This window comes from Dromaius novaehollandiae, chromosome 11 (assembly GCF_036370855.1).
Source record: "Dromaius novaehollandiae isolate bDroNov1 chromosome 11, bDroNov1.hap1, whole genome shotgun sequence".
Classification (NCBI taxonomy): domain Eukaryota; kingdom Metazoa; phylum Chordata; class Aves; order Casuariiformes; family Dromaiidae; genus Dromaius; species Dromaius novaehollandiae.
In genome coordinates, this window is record NC_088108.1 from 11,551,608 (window position 1) to 11,565,134 (window position 13,527).

The window sequence follows — 13,527 nt, forward strand, 5'->3', positions numbered from 1 at the left end:
GCGGCCGCCCTCAGGGCGTCCCGGGGAGCGCGTTGCCGCTGCCCGCGCCGCGGGGGCCGAGGGCGAAACCCGGGGGACGGTGCGCGCCCCTCCTGGGGGCGGCTCTGGCGGTAAAAGCTGCGCCGAGCTGCCGCCCCCGTGGCCGCCCCGCCCCGCCCCGGGAGGCGGCCTGCCCGCCGCGTCCCGCCCCGCCATGGCGGCCGCCGCCTGGCTCTGCCTGCTCGCGGCCTCCTGCGCCGCCGGCGCGCTCGTCTCGGCAGCTCCGCGCTGCCCTGGGGGGCCGCCGGCCGCGCCCGCAGGTGCGGCGGGCCCCGGGCCGGGGGGGCGGCGGGGGCAGCAGGTTCCCACCGCGCCGAGGTCGCCGGGCGCTGCTCGGAGCCCTCCGCTGGGGCCCCCGCGGGCGGGGGGACCTTGGGAAGCGGGGCGGGAGGCGTCAGTGTCAGAAAGCAGCAGAGGGAGCCCCCGGTAAACGGGGCGTCTGAAGGCGTAACGCGGGGTCAGCCCCGCCGTGGACGGTGCTGCCGCGGCCGCTCTCCGGAGGAGGTGGCCGCGCCTCAGGCCCTCGGCGTTATCGTCCGCTCTGCGGTTTGACTCGCTCGGGGCTTTGGCAAAGCCTCCTGTGCAGCCAGGAGGGTGGTTAATTTAAATGCTCTCAGCAGTTTCTGGGGTGTGTGTGTGTTTGTTTTCCCCAGCAGTTTTCTGGGTTTTTTTCTGTTCGTTTTTTTCTTGAATCATAAGATAGCTTGCTGCTTGGAGAGGGTGTTTTTAAAAAGAGAAATATATTTCATGTAAATCACTTTTTTAAAATGATTTTCTTTCATCTATCTGGAGTGGGATTAAATAATGTATCAGTATCTGAATTTTATCTCTGATTTTAAAACCCCCCACAACTTGTAGATGGTAAAATTAAGAAGGCAAAACTATGAAGTGTCTGCATTTGTCAGAACTATTTCACTTTCCTTTAAATATACTGCTTTTCATAGCTAACTGAAAATACATGAATATAATGCTCTAGGAAGAAGCAAAGAAATAAAAAGGGAAATGAAAAATACTGTGATGCTGACTAGGCCAACTGAGAAGGGAACATGTGGATTGTTCTACATTTAAGGAATTAACCCCAATAATTATAGTTCCCTACAAAGATAATGTATATATCTTTTTTTAAGTATAGTTCAGGGTGAAAAATTAATGAAGAAAATTTTCAGGCGGAATGTAACATAAAGCAATCCTCACTCACCAGTGCTCAAATGAATATAGCCTGATTCTGTTTCATCGGTGCAGATGGCATGAATGTCCTGTTTATAGTTGTGGATGACCTGCGTCCTGTTTTGGGCTGTTATGGAGACAAGCTTGTAAAATCTCCAAACATTGATCAACTTGCATCTCAAAGCGTTGTGTTCAGCAATGCATATGCACAGGTAGGATAAGTAACTTGATAAAAATGGTTCTCTCTCTGCAAAATGCTTCCTGGTTTCATCACAGCAAGTGTTGGGAAGCACTTTGAAAAACTGTTTATTAATCTTTAAAGTAACTCCAGTAGCAAAGAAATGGTTAGGCTGAACTGTGCTATCTGTACCTGTCTTTGTTAAAGTGAGAAAAATGAAAATGGGTCACGTGGATACTAATATTTGTGTAACCCTTGGAGTAACATAATACCACCCAAACATTTTCACTGTTGACAGCAAAATCTGCTTAAAAATGCTGTTTTGCCAAATTATAATTCTGTTCTTTCCATTCCAGCAGTGTTGTTATGGAAGATTACTTTTTGTTTTATTCTTGTGAGGAAATCTATTTTATAGACCAGAACTTGTATTCAAGAAGGATGCTTATTATACAGGACTCAAAATATCACTAATTATTCTTTACTTAGATACTTTGTATAGGATGCCTCCATTTCCAGGCTTGTACCTGCTGAGAAGTTAGAAGCTTGGGCCTAATTCTGACTGGGGATTAGGACTTTAAAGCAATAAGGTTTGGCTTTTGCCGCTGTGAGACAGAACTGGTGAGGCCTTTGGGCTGTAACCTGGACCTCCCATATGTTTATACTTTTCATTATTCTTAAGGCAGCCCTGACCAGCTAGACCTTGGGCTTTTGTCAGCACAGTCCATCTGCCACTTCTGCTTAGTTCTTTACGAGTATGAGCTACTAGATTTCAAAAGCACGACTTAATTTTTGTTATTAGCTGCATAATCAAAGGTCTTAGTCCATGCTTAGGAATTGGTTATTTGAGATAAAGTATACCCAGATAAATGCATAGTCTGATGAAAGTTTGCAGTTGGGGATCAGTATTCATAATAATGATGCTGTTCATCCTAGCTTGAAGTGACATGAAATATTTTCACTGGTCCCTGATCCTTTGAGTGTTTTGCTCAGCAACACCTAAGTCGCTATGTTACAGTTCATATGGATATATTGCTTTTTATTCAGTTCTGATTCTCTTTCTAACTGGCTCTCTCCTCAGCAAGCTGTTTGTGCTCCAAGTAGAGTATCATTTCTTACTGGACGCAGACCTGATACTACTCGACTCTATGATTTCTACTCCTACTGGAGAGTGCATGCAGGAAACTATTCCACAATGCCTCAGTATTTCAAGGAGAATGGCTACGTGACTGTGTCTGTGGGGAAAGTTTTTCATGCCGGTAGCGTTTGAGTTGTCATGTACTTAACATAGGTGCTGTATATTCTCACAAACAGACTTTACATACAAGCATGAACTATGTGATTCTTAGCTTTATGTATTAGACAACCTGAATCATTATCATGGGCCAGATTGTAGAATAGTTGTAGATTATCTTTAAATCTTAAAGTGTTTCAGAGGTGAATATATTAGATGGCTCTTAGCTAATAAAAGTTTTCACATACTGTCTGGGGATTGTGAGCATAAATGTCTGCCATATTCAAACATGTCCAGAAGTTAGTTACTGAACAACCTCATTGTCTCAGTCTTTTTCGGCAGGTACACATGCATCATGTTTCACAGTAGGCTGGCTGTCTCAGTCAGGAGACATTGAATATATGAGTAATACTACCAATTAAACTAGGAAATTAGTTCAGTTTAAAAAAAACAACACTGAGTTAAAAATACTGTAATACTTATGTGACTCTTTTCTGGTAATTCTTTACCCCAAACTCAGACTTTCAGTTGATAGTAAATCTAACTAGGTATGTATGTGAAAACTGTCATTAATCCTGGTTGTTTTGTCCCTGAAATAAGGTTACTCAAGAGGTTTGAGTCTCCTTTTCCCCATTATCAGATTTATTTCAGAGACAATTGCCTGTCTTAAACTTTTTCACTTTTATTTCTTAAATATTCTTTCTTTGTTCCCTGAGTTGTCAAAAAACACTTGAAATGCTTCTGCAGTTGGAATACTTAAAAAGTAGTAAAAACAAGTTAAATTTGTATATGAGCTCTTGCTAGTTTAGTGAACTACTGGAGTGTTTCTAATGCCTTTACTCTGTACCCTTTTCAGGGGTTTCATCCAATTACAGTGATGACTACCCATACAGCTGGTCCATTCCACCCTTTCATCCTTCTACTGAAAAGTATGAAAATGATAAGGTAAGGACAATTTGTGGGACCTTAATGAAGAAGGCTTTTCTGGACATAATGAAGTTCTTTGTGTCAAGTACCAGCCTATATTCTATGTTTTTTTGAGATTATAACATAGTGCAGGGAAACCGCTCATTACTCGTTTTAACAACAACAGTGTTTGTATCAGCAACATACTTTTCTTTGTCTGTTTAGCATCTCTCCCAAAGACCTCACTGAGGCCACATTTTCTTGGCAACTGTTTATTCTAATTCATCTTTCTCGACTGATTATACGTCAGAGATTGCTGGAATTTGCCCAGCAACTAATGAGTCTGTAGGAGCTTCCAGGTAGCTTTCTATGAGCTCTGGGGGTCAGAAGGAGCAATAATGCATATGTATATCATAACCAAATTTTAAACTCTTGCTAATAGGTCAGAGATCCTATTCATTATGGAAGTGTTTTTTTATATGACTGCTTCTCAGGCTCTGGCCACCTTTAGAGAGAGGATTCTGCTTTTCCTTGCACACACAAGTTGCCAGTGTGTTCTTCAACCCCTAGAGCTGTCTGTCTTAGACATCAACTTACATGGCACCTTTAGTTTTCACAGAAGTTGTGAAGTTCCGTGTTGTATCCAATCCACAGAGTTTGTTGTGGTTAGAATAATTGCTCAGAAATGAGTGGGTTTTTAAAGTTATGGAAGAGAGGATTATTTCCTTACTTTTACAGAAGTTAAGTTACTTAAATAATTCTGTTTTAAAGACTTGTAGAGGAAAAGATGGAAAACTTCATGCTAACTTGGTGTGTCCAGTGAATGTGACGGAAATGCCCAGTGGTACTTTGCCTGATATTCAAAGCACTGAAGAAGCCATACGCTTACTGAGGTCTATGAAAACCAAGAAGCAAAAATTCTTCCTGGCTGTTGGTTACCACAAACCACATATCCCATTAAGGTACCCACAGGTAAGGAACCTTGCACCTGTGTGGAAAGAAACTTAGGTAAGTGCTACTTTTTCTTTTCAAAGCTGCTCCTAGAAATGGTTTGTTATCATTTCTGGGAAGCAAGCTGAAAAACAGCCTTGATTCAGTGAAATTTTTGTAACCGCCTGTGTTACATTTAAAAATACTTAGAGTTGTGACCAGTCAAACAAAAAGCAGACTACTTCTGCCATAATAGTGTGACTGCTGTTGCATGGCGATGTTGTTCAGCTTGACAGAGTATGATGTAATGAGGCCTTACAAGATCTTGTTCTTCCTTCACCATTTGAGTCAGTGGCAAAACTCCTACTGTTCTTAGAGGAAGCACTGTTGGACCTTTTATTTCAATGTGGCTTCTCAATATATGATTTCAGTCTTTGATTTACTGCTGATTTTAGATACAGGAGACTTTTCATGTACAGCATCCCTTACTAACTTAGTATTTTTCAGAAATTGGTTGGGGCAGACTAACATAGCATTGCTACCTTTAACGCTTGGGGGAAAAGTCTTGTAATTGGTAAGAAAATTGGAGGGTTATGAGACGAAAAATGGTTGCTGCTTTACAACATAAAAGTTTACAGTAGGCCTTAGAAGTGAGGCCAATCTTTGTATGTGTTTGTATTGTAAAGGAATTTCTCAAACTGTACCCATTGGAAAACATCACATTAGCCCCAGATCCCTGGGTGCCTGAGAGGCTACCTTCTGTGGCATACAACCCCTGGACGGATATCAGACAGAGGGATGATGTGAAGGTGTTAAATGTTAGTTTCCCTTATGGACCACTTCCAGAGGACTTCCAGGTAAGCAGTCAATACAGTGCACTGAAGTCAAACCACTCCTGTTGTTGAAACACAAGGGAATAGTTTGCTGCTTCTGGATGTTCCAGGGTACTCAGCACCTGACAGTTTGCAAAAACTGTGAATTCTCCGCCTTTCATGCTGTTGCCTCTAACTTTGTAGGCAAACCTTCTCTGTAACTGCACTGTGTAGGCAGTCAGTCTACTAGCAAGGGGACAAAGAGGTGAGCCTTCAACTGACAATAATAGTGTGTGCTCTTGATTATTTCTGTTTTCCACCATCACTGCTGAGGGATGTGTGTTCCTGTGTAAGGGAGTGTATGCATCAGTTATCAACATCCCATCTGTTTTCGTTAGCTAGATCTGTTTCAAGCCACCATTTAATATATCTTTTTGCAAGATTCTGGTTGACTCCCAAGTGCTTATGTGGCCGGATCCTGAAAGAAGGGGAATTGATTGGTTTGCAATATCTTCCTTGAAAGAACTGCTGAGAAATAGTTAGAATTTTCTAACTGCCTCCTTCCTGGCTTACTTCTTCAGCTGGGACATTAATCAGGCTGCAGACACTTGAAAATAAAGCTTTACAAGGAAAATTCTTCAGTCCCTTTATTTGCAGGAAGACCAGGGGGTGGCTTTGTGGAAAAAAGACTCTCTTTTTTTGTCTTTTTGTCTGTCATTTTTTAATAACTTGCAGCGGCAGATTCGCCAGAGCTATTATGCAGCAGTTTCTTACCTGGATATGCAAGTTGGCCGACTCTTGAATGCTTTGGATGATATAGGACTCTCAAACAGCACAATGGTAGTTTTTACTGCTGATCATGGTAAGCAGTCAAATCTTTCTCCAGCTGAATGTAAATAACTTCTTAATTCTGCAACTTGATGCTCGCATATTAATCACATGTATGTTTATGTAACTTGCAGCAGTGCAACCATACCTCATATATGTGGCTAGTCAGTCTCTAATTAATGGACTCTGACGCAGGCTTCTGTGACTGCACAGTTCTGTTTCCCTGCAGGCACCTCTCTCCCTGATCAGGTAGAGGGTTTGCTAGTGAGCGATGAGGCTGTCTGCCAGGATACTGGGCTGAGCTTGCTGTATTCCCACCTCCTGCCCCAAAGAGTGACTCCTGCTGGGAAGAGTGCTGCTAAAGGATAGCTCCCCCATTGCAATTTGCAGAGAGCCATCTGGTACAGTGGGTGACAGGCTTTCTCATTAACTGCTGAAGTGTGTGTTCTTGTGCTTGTCATTGCTGCTTGCAGAGCATCTAAACTGATAGCAATATGGCTTCTCTTCTTGTGATTGGGGTCTTACACATTCTGGATCTTGGTGGTAAAATTCCTGTTTGAATTTGAATTGCGGAACAAATACCTCAAGCATTTAACTGTTTGTTTCAATACTCTAATGTTCATTAAAATAACCCTCCCATGAGTCCCCTCAGGGGATGGTTTAGCTGGCCTGGAACAGTTTGGAATCATTTACAACAGAGCCACTGAGGAAAACTAAGCTGGGTTTGTTTTTTAGAGAATCCTTAATTTAGTTCACTTTCAAAATGAAATAACCTAAATCAAATTAAAATTACTGTATTCTGAATGATAGAATCTAGATGGGGTTTAATGTGGCTTAACTAAACCAATTTAAAGCTACATATTTAGTTAATTTGGGCTGACTTTTGTGAGTGAGTCTCTGTAAACAATCCTTTAGTGTGTTGTAGAGTAATAGGATTAATACTTTTGGTACTAAAATTACTCTAGATATCTCTTTTGACTTGCCACTATGACTTGGGTTTTTTTCTTTCCTTTGTAGACTTAATTGCTCTTCTTTTCCTTGCCTTGTTTAATTGTAAGTCATTGGTGTTTCCAGTACTATGGCTAGCAAAGTGATGCCACAGAAATCTATCTCAAAAGATCATGCGTTAGCATAGCTCTTAGGGAGCTCCTTTGTCTTCCGCCAAAGTGAAGCTGGCAATAAACGTGCCCCAGAAGAACATCTCGTTGGCATCTCATCTAAGATGAAGAGGAGAGCTAAGGTGTTTTGATCTCCCTTTTGCTTCCCCAGGAATAGCATCCTGATGTAAGTCTGGAACAGACAGCAGCCTTGGCTTCACGGGATGCTCAGTTGTAACAGGGGTACTGGAGAGCTAGCAGCTGTGTAAAGCTCGAAGGAGTGTTTTGTGGAATTCTTGAGACTTTTGCAGGCACAGTGACGCACTCCAGTTCCTCTTTTATGCTGCTTTAATACTGTTTTTTTAATTCTTATCTAGACTAGGGGAAATAGGGAAAGGTGTGATTGTTCCCTTACTACAAGGGTAGCACATGGCAAGATTTAGGTGGTTTGTTGAAACAATTTTCACGTTAGAGAAATATCTTACTACATTTAAACACACATTGTTACTTGCCGGTTAGCGCAACCTTGACAACAGACTAGTGGCCTCAACAGCTGGAGTTGCTTTTGCTGTGAGAAAGAAATGACAGCTAAATTACAATCCAGTATCTGCTCTAAATTATGCTCTCTGTCATCCAGGATGGTCCCTGGGAGAACATGGTGAATGGGCAAAATACAGCAATTTTGATGTTGCTACCCGTGTGCCGCTGATGTTTTATGTACCAGGAATGACCTCTTCCTCTGCTAGCCAAGGAAAGAAAATCTTCCCCTACCTTGACCCCTTTAGCCATATTTCAGACTTAGTACTTCAAGGTAAATTTCCAGCATTTATTGTTTGCATTCACACTGGATATATGTAAAGAAGTGGTGACTTAATGATACTTGACAGACAAGCAGCTCGGGTTTGCTTCCCAGCTAATGCAAGCCAAATCTTGCTTCCAGGTTCCCTCTAAGAGAGGTTTAAACTTTCCTGATCTTTTATCAGTTGAAGGCTAATTCAGATATTCAGATGGTCTCTTAAGATCCTTTCCAGCCATACATTTCTGTGATTTAAACGGAATGACTTCTCTTGCCTTAACATGCATGTCAACAGACTTGAGTTGTCTTAGGAGCAGAACTGCCAGACTTTTTCCCTGTTGTGGATATTGTGCTAGAGCTCAGGGCAGAACAGCTGTGCAGGAGTTTGCTAAGTTTTTTTAATGTCTAGTTAAGAACAAAAAGGGATTATGTTCCTTTTCTCCTGGACTAGAGAGCTTGGTGCAAAAAGCAGGCTTTAGTATGCCTGTGTGTAGATGTTCTTTATCTCTACACACAGTAAGATATGACAGCATTACTATTTAAGTCTAGGACTGCAAGAGCAGGAGGAATCATTGGTAAAATATATTTGCACTTCAGGCCTAAGTAAAGTTTGCATCTAACTCATTCAGCCAATTCTTGGCTCAGTGTCATCGACTCAGCTTTTGTACCGATGAGGAACAAGATGGTGAAGGGAATGTTACATCTTTGAACAAAAAATTTTGCTTTGGCTAGACCTGCTTTAGTGGAAACAGCTAGATGTCTGCATTAACACAGCAGGAGATTTATTTTTGTGTTGCTTGGATGCCTAAAAGGATACTTGACCTACCTTTTATAATGGCTGCAGCAGTTTTTCCAACAGTGATTAGTAAACAGTCTCTGTGTAGCATCTGTGCCTAAAATGGTGGCCTCAGAAACTGCTTTGGTGGAGGTACCCTTATATTAAACGGTAGACACTGGAATTTCCTTTGTCTTTCTGAAGAGCTCTTTTTCAAAGGAATGAATATCAGTGTCTTGAAGAGTTTGCGCATTTGAGAAACAGAAGTGACAAAATCTCATCTTGTTAAAATATTACATAAACGTATACACTAGCATCCCCAGAGCTAACTGCTGCACGTTGATTAAATAGCCTTGGTTTTGTTACCCCACAAATCTAATACAACACACTTCCAATAAAGCACCAGCTTAATTATCAGAATAAGTTTCTAAAATGTTCTATCAGTGTCTGTTGAGCCATCATGTTCCTTAACCTGTACTTTGATGATGTTTCTTGTAGGGCGAAGCAAAAAAATGGTTGAGCTTGTGTCTCTTTTTTCAACGCTTGCCGAACTTGCTGGCCTGCAGGTTCCTCCTGAATGCCCAGAGACTTCATTTTCTGTTGCACTGTGCACTGAAGGGGCAAGCATTGTCCGGTATTTTAATTCCTCTGAAGAGAAGCTGGAGAAAGAGAAGGATGGGTTTGATGACGCTTACAGAGGTTATAATGAAGAACCTGTTGCTTTCAGCCAGTATCCCCGACCTGCAGACACTCCTCAGTGGAACTCTGACAAACCAAAGCTGAAAGACATCAGAGTCATGGGGTATTCCATGCGTACACATGACTACAGATATACTCTGTGGGTTGGATTTAATCCTAGCAACTTTAGTGCTGACTTTAAGGATGTCCATGCAGGAGAGTTGTACATGGTGGAGAGCGATCCACACCAGGATTATAACATCTATAACAATACCTTACATGGTGGCCTTTTCAAAAAAATTCTTGGCTTCCTGAAGCATTAGGGTTCAGGAACTCATTTGTGCAAATTCTTGCCAGTAAAGTAATATTTCCTTTTTTTGCATGAAACACTTTTGTTGTACAGAGAACACTTGGATTGAATTAAAATCCTATTTGTATCGAAACATTAGCTAATGCTTTTGTCTTGTTACAGCCCTTATTAGCCCTAAGTAGTCAAAATGCAGTTCCGCAATTGTGTGTTCACACGCCACCATGCAACACTTTGAAAAGTCCACACAGGGTATGCAGGCCAATGCTGAAATATCTCCATGGTCTTCTGTGCTGTAGTGACTGAAGTAGAAAAACTCATTATCTTTGCTGGAATTTGTGGTATGAAAGGTGGCAAAAGAAAAACTTTCATATACAAAAGTTTGTGTGGAGAATGTTGTGTGTAAATAAACAGGTCCTGTCTGCTTTACCGTGGATGCTCGGCGTTTGAGTGGTCAAGGAGACGTTCGGTAGCAATGAGGAACCGAGGTGTCTGCCATCATCAGCCTTAGCTCTGACTAGAACTGAAGGGGAAATCTGATGTGTTTCACTCAATTTAATTCTTTTCAAAATAAAAGCTTTAATTTGGAGATTCTTGCTCCTGTTCAGACAAAGGAGGAGATCTGAATTTGGGATTTACAGATATTAAGTGAATGCTTTAGTCACTGAAACAGTGACTAACGCTGAAGGATTAAGATAGCCCTAGTATGCTCTCCTTCTCAGGTTTGTAATGAGAATCAGTCCAGTGAGGCCCCACAGGTGGAACAGAGACAGAAGCACTTAACCATTAGAGCTTGCTGGTGTCTAGTGACTGAACTTAGCACACTTAGGGTTTCCACGTTGTTCATGTCCAGTGACAGAAATTTGGATGTCTGCCTTCTCAGATGTTGAGTGGGGTTTGCAATCTAAATTTTGGATAGGGCTCACTAAAAGCCTTTCATTTAGTGTGTGTGTGTGTGTGTGTGTGTGTGTGTGTGTGTGTGTGTGGTGCTAGCCAACACAAGATGTAGAGCAGTATTTGCCCGGGGTTATGCTGATATAAGTACATTTTCATATGGCCAAATGAATCAAGGCTGATATGTTTGGAAGCTTGTATCTCAGGTAACTGCTTTTGCTGAATATTATGCCTAAGTGCTATCTGCACCTCATGCTCACAGCCATAAAGCATACTGTGCTCTAGTGTGAGGGCAATAATTTGTGTTATGTTCTGTCAGCCTGCTGGATTTCTGCAATTCCATCTTGATGATCAAGACTTCCAGAATTTATTCATCTGTGCCTGAGTAGATAAGGACTTATTCTGAGAATGCCAACACCTACTGCCTTCCTCAATGAACTGTTCCTCTGAATCCTGCAAAAAGAGAGAGCCAGCCGTAACTTGTCTTCCTCAGATAAAGTGACTTTAATATTTGAGAGAAGCCACAGGCATAAAATCTGTGATGGTCTTATTTCTAATTAATGTATAAATACCCACCATGAGTTTGATTCTCCATTAGAAGACAGCAGTTATTTAGTGACTTAAACTCAATTAGAAGAATGTATTTCTTATTAGCTTGTCATTTTGTTTTACTTTGCCTAAGATACTGTGTGTTCTGCAGCATTATTATTCCTGATGAGAATGCACCTTTTTTCACTTATGCATGTAGAGTTAGATCCTCAGCTGGTGTGAAATACTGCAGTTGCATGTAGCAGATTCAGTATAGCTATACCAATTTCACACCGGTTGAAGATGTTCTTCGTTCAGAATGGTGCCAGGAAAAGATTTGAAGTCTGCCGCTAGAGCTAATTACATCTCTGACACTCTTTCCTTCAAAGGAAAATTGAATATTGGGAAAGTGATTTCTTTTTTGGAAGAATTGAAGCATTAAGGATTAATCTAAGTCTCTGGTATGCTGGGTCGGTAACACAATGTGCATTAAAACTGCACTGGCAAATTGGTATCATCTCAGACTTCACTACCTGAGGTTTGCATTTTGTTCTTCTGCTAGAACACCTTAATCAGATAATTTAAATAGGTGTTTGTGATCATCTCCAAGTACAAGTTTGTTTGTTTGTTTTGTTTTTTGTTTGTTTGTTTTTTTTAAAGAAAACCCTCTGCTTCGGTTTGTAAAGGGGAAGAAAACTTAATCTTGCCTCAAAAGTGCCATGGTTCGCTCTAACTCTGGACAGCCTACAGCATTGTTCATAATGAACCAGGTTTTAGCTCCTTTAAAACCCCTCTGTGCTTTAGGAGGGCTGTGGTTGTGCCTTTTATGTATGTTCGTGCTGTTTTAATGTATGTTCCATGGCCCAGTATGCTACAATTTCCTGCTCATTTTCCAGAGACAGTATATTCAGGGGGAATCCGCATTGCTGTGGATATGATGTGGGACAGACTTTGTATTCTGTTTGACTGTATGTGACTTCATGGAGTCCTGCTCTGATTGATGGGCAATGTTCACCTCCTCACCAATTCCATAAACTAAATTAGAGACTTCAGGAGCTAAAGCCAGCTGTAAGAGAAACTACAACTTGAGTTAAAGACTGGGGATTGTTACATGGGGAATTGTTAGATTCCTGTTCTGTGAAGACCACAGATCAGGACGTGTAAAAATACTTTTTGGGGACTTAAAATTGCCACATGTAGATGGATTTTTTTTTTTTTTTTTTTTTTAAGAACACATTTGTGTGAAAACATTCTTCTCTTACATCCCCCTTCCCAAACCTCCCATCACTTCAGGCAATTTAATTTTTCAAGTGGAGATAAAAGTCCTGGTGCTAGGTGATGAGTATTTTTTTTTCCCCTGAGCTATTCTCTTTATATTGAAAGGGAAGAGCTATCCTTGACCTTTCTTAATCAAAATCTAGTAATGTTTTGGGGAGACATGAAACAGAATTGTCTTTAACAGCCAGTGAAACAAGACTGGTATCCAAATGCTCAGAGCAAGGACATTTTTGAATAATTGCACAAGTCACTGAGCAGCACTGCAGTCCACGTAGAGAACACAGTTTCCTTCTGCCTGCTGCTGAGCTGAGGTGTAATGCTTTTGAGGACATGGGAGAGGCATAGCAGTGAACACGCTTTGCTGTTGCAAGCGCTAGGTGAGTTACAGTTTTGTTATGAAGCTGGTTGAGAGAAATGCAAAAGCAGTGGAGACGAAGGGAGAAGGCAGACTTCTTAAAACAAGCTAATATACTGCCTCTCCTGGAGAGCCCAAATGTGGGCTTTGTTAGGCCAAGCAGCCTGCACTGAAGAACAAAAGAACTTAATAAGAGCAATAAAAATAAAGTGCTCTTGCAAACAGCTCCTCTCTCTCTAGAGAGATGGAGGGTGCAAGCCAAGCATCAGGAAATAAATGAGATGCCAGTGTTGACCCTATTTGTCAGGATGGCACCGGAACAGCTGGAAGAACAGCGTGATGCTGCGTCAGCAGGAATGTTACCTGTGCTACATGTATGGAGAGACTCCACTGGGGACCCGAGAGTAGCCGTTGTAAGCACTTGGCATGAAACAGAGTCAATAAACAGGCCTCTGTTAATAAGTTGATGTACAGGAGTGATTAAGCAATAGAATTAAAATTTTGATCCCTAACCAGGCATACATCAGTCAATCATAGCTCATGGCATTGTTTCTAGTGTATAGATGTGTAACATCCTAAAATCAAAGTTCTTTTCAAATCAAAGGGAAAAATACACTGTATATAAAGCAGAGGTAATAGGAATCTTTGAAAAGGGGAGGTGGCTGTTTATCTGGCTGTGTTTATTCTATTTGAATGTCTGCAGTTTGCAAAGGAAGGATTTGGGTCTA

General features: G+C 41.5%; 1 protein-coding gene across 5 annotated transcripts in view; it reads left to right on the top strand.

The window, feature by feature from the left end:
• IDS (iduronate 2-sulfatase) overlaps nucleotides 1-9,880 on the top strand; it is a 33,356-nt gene extending 23,476 nt beyond the window's left edge. For 3 of the 5 annotated variants that reach the window (XM_064518258.1, XM_064518259.1, XM_064518257.1), the window contains 8 exons: nucleotides 1,282-1,418; nucleotides 2,463-2,640; nucleotides 3,472-3,560; nucleotides 4,293-4,493; nucleotides 5,138-5,308; nucleotides 5,999-6,125; nucleotides 7,826-7,999; nucleotides 9,258-9,880. In XM_064518258.1, the coding sequence (XP_064374328.1) occupies nucleotides 1,287-1,418; nucleotides 2,463-2,640; nucleotides 3,472-3,560; nucleotides 4,293-4,493; nucleotides 5,138-5,308; nucleotides 5,999-6,125; nucleotides 7,826-7,999; nucleotides 9,258-9,760 (1,575 nt within the window). In that variant the 5' untranslated portion in view covers nucleotides 1,282-1,286 and the 3' untranslated portion in view covers nucleotides 9,761-9,880. Of the gene's footprint in view, nucleotides 1-143; nucleotides 300-1,281; nucleotides 1,419-2,462; nucleotides 2,641-3,471; nucleotides 3,561-4,292; nucleotides 4,494-5,137; nucleotides 5,309-5,998; nucleotides 6,126-7,825; nucleotides 8,000-9,257 lie in introns of those variants that run through there. The other 2 variants (XM_064518256.1, XM_064518260.1) reach the window with 2 other exon arrangements.
• Nucleotides 9,881-13,527: the final 3,647 nt, after the last annotated feature.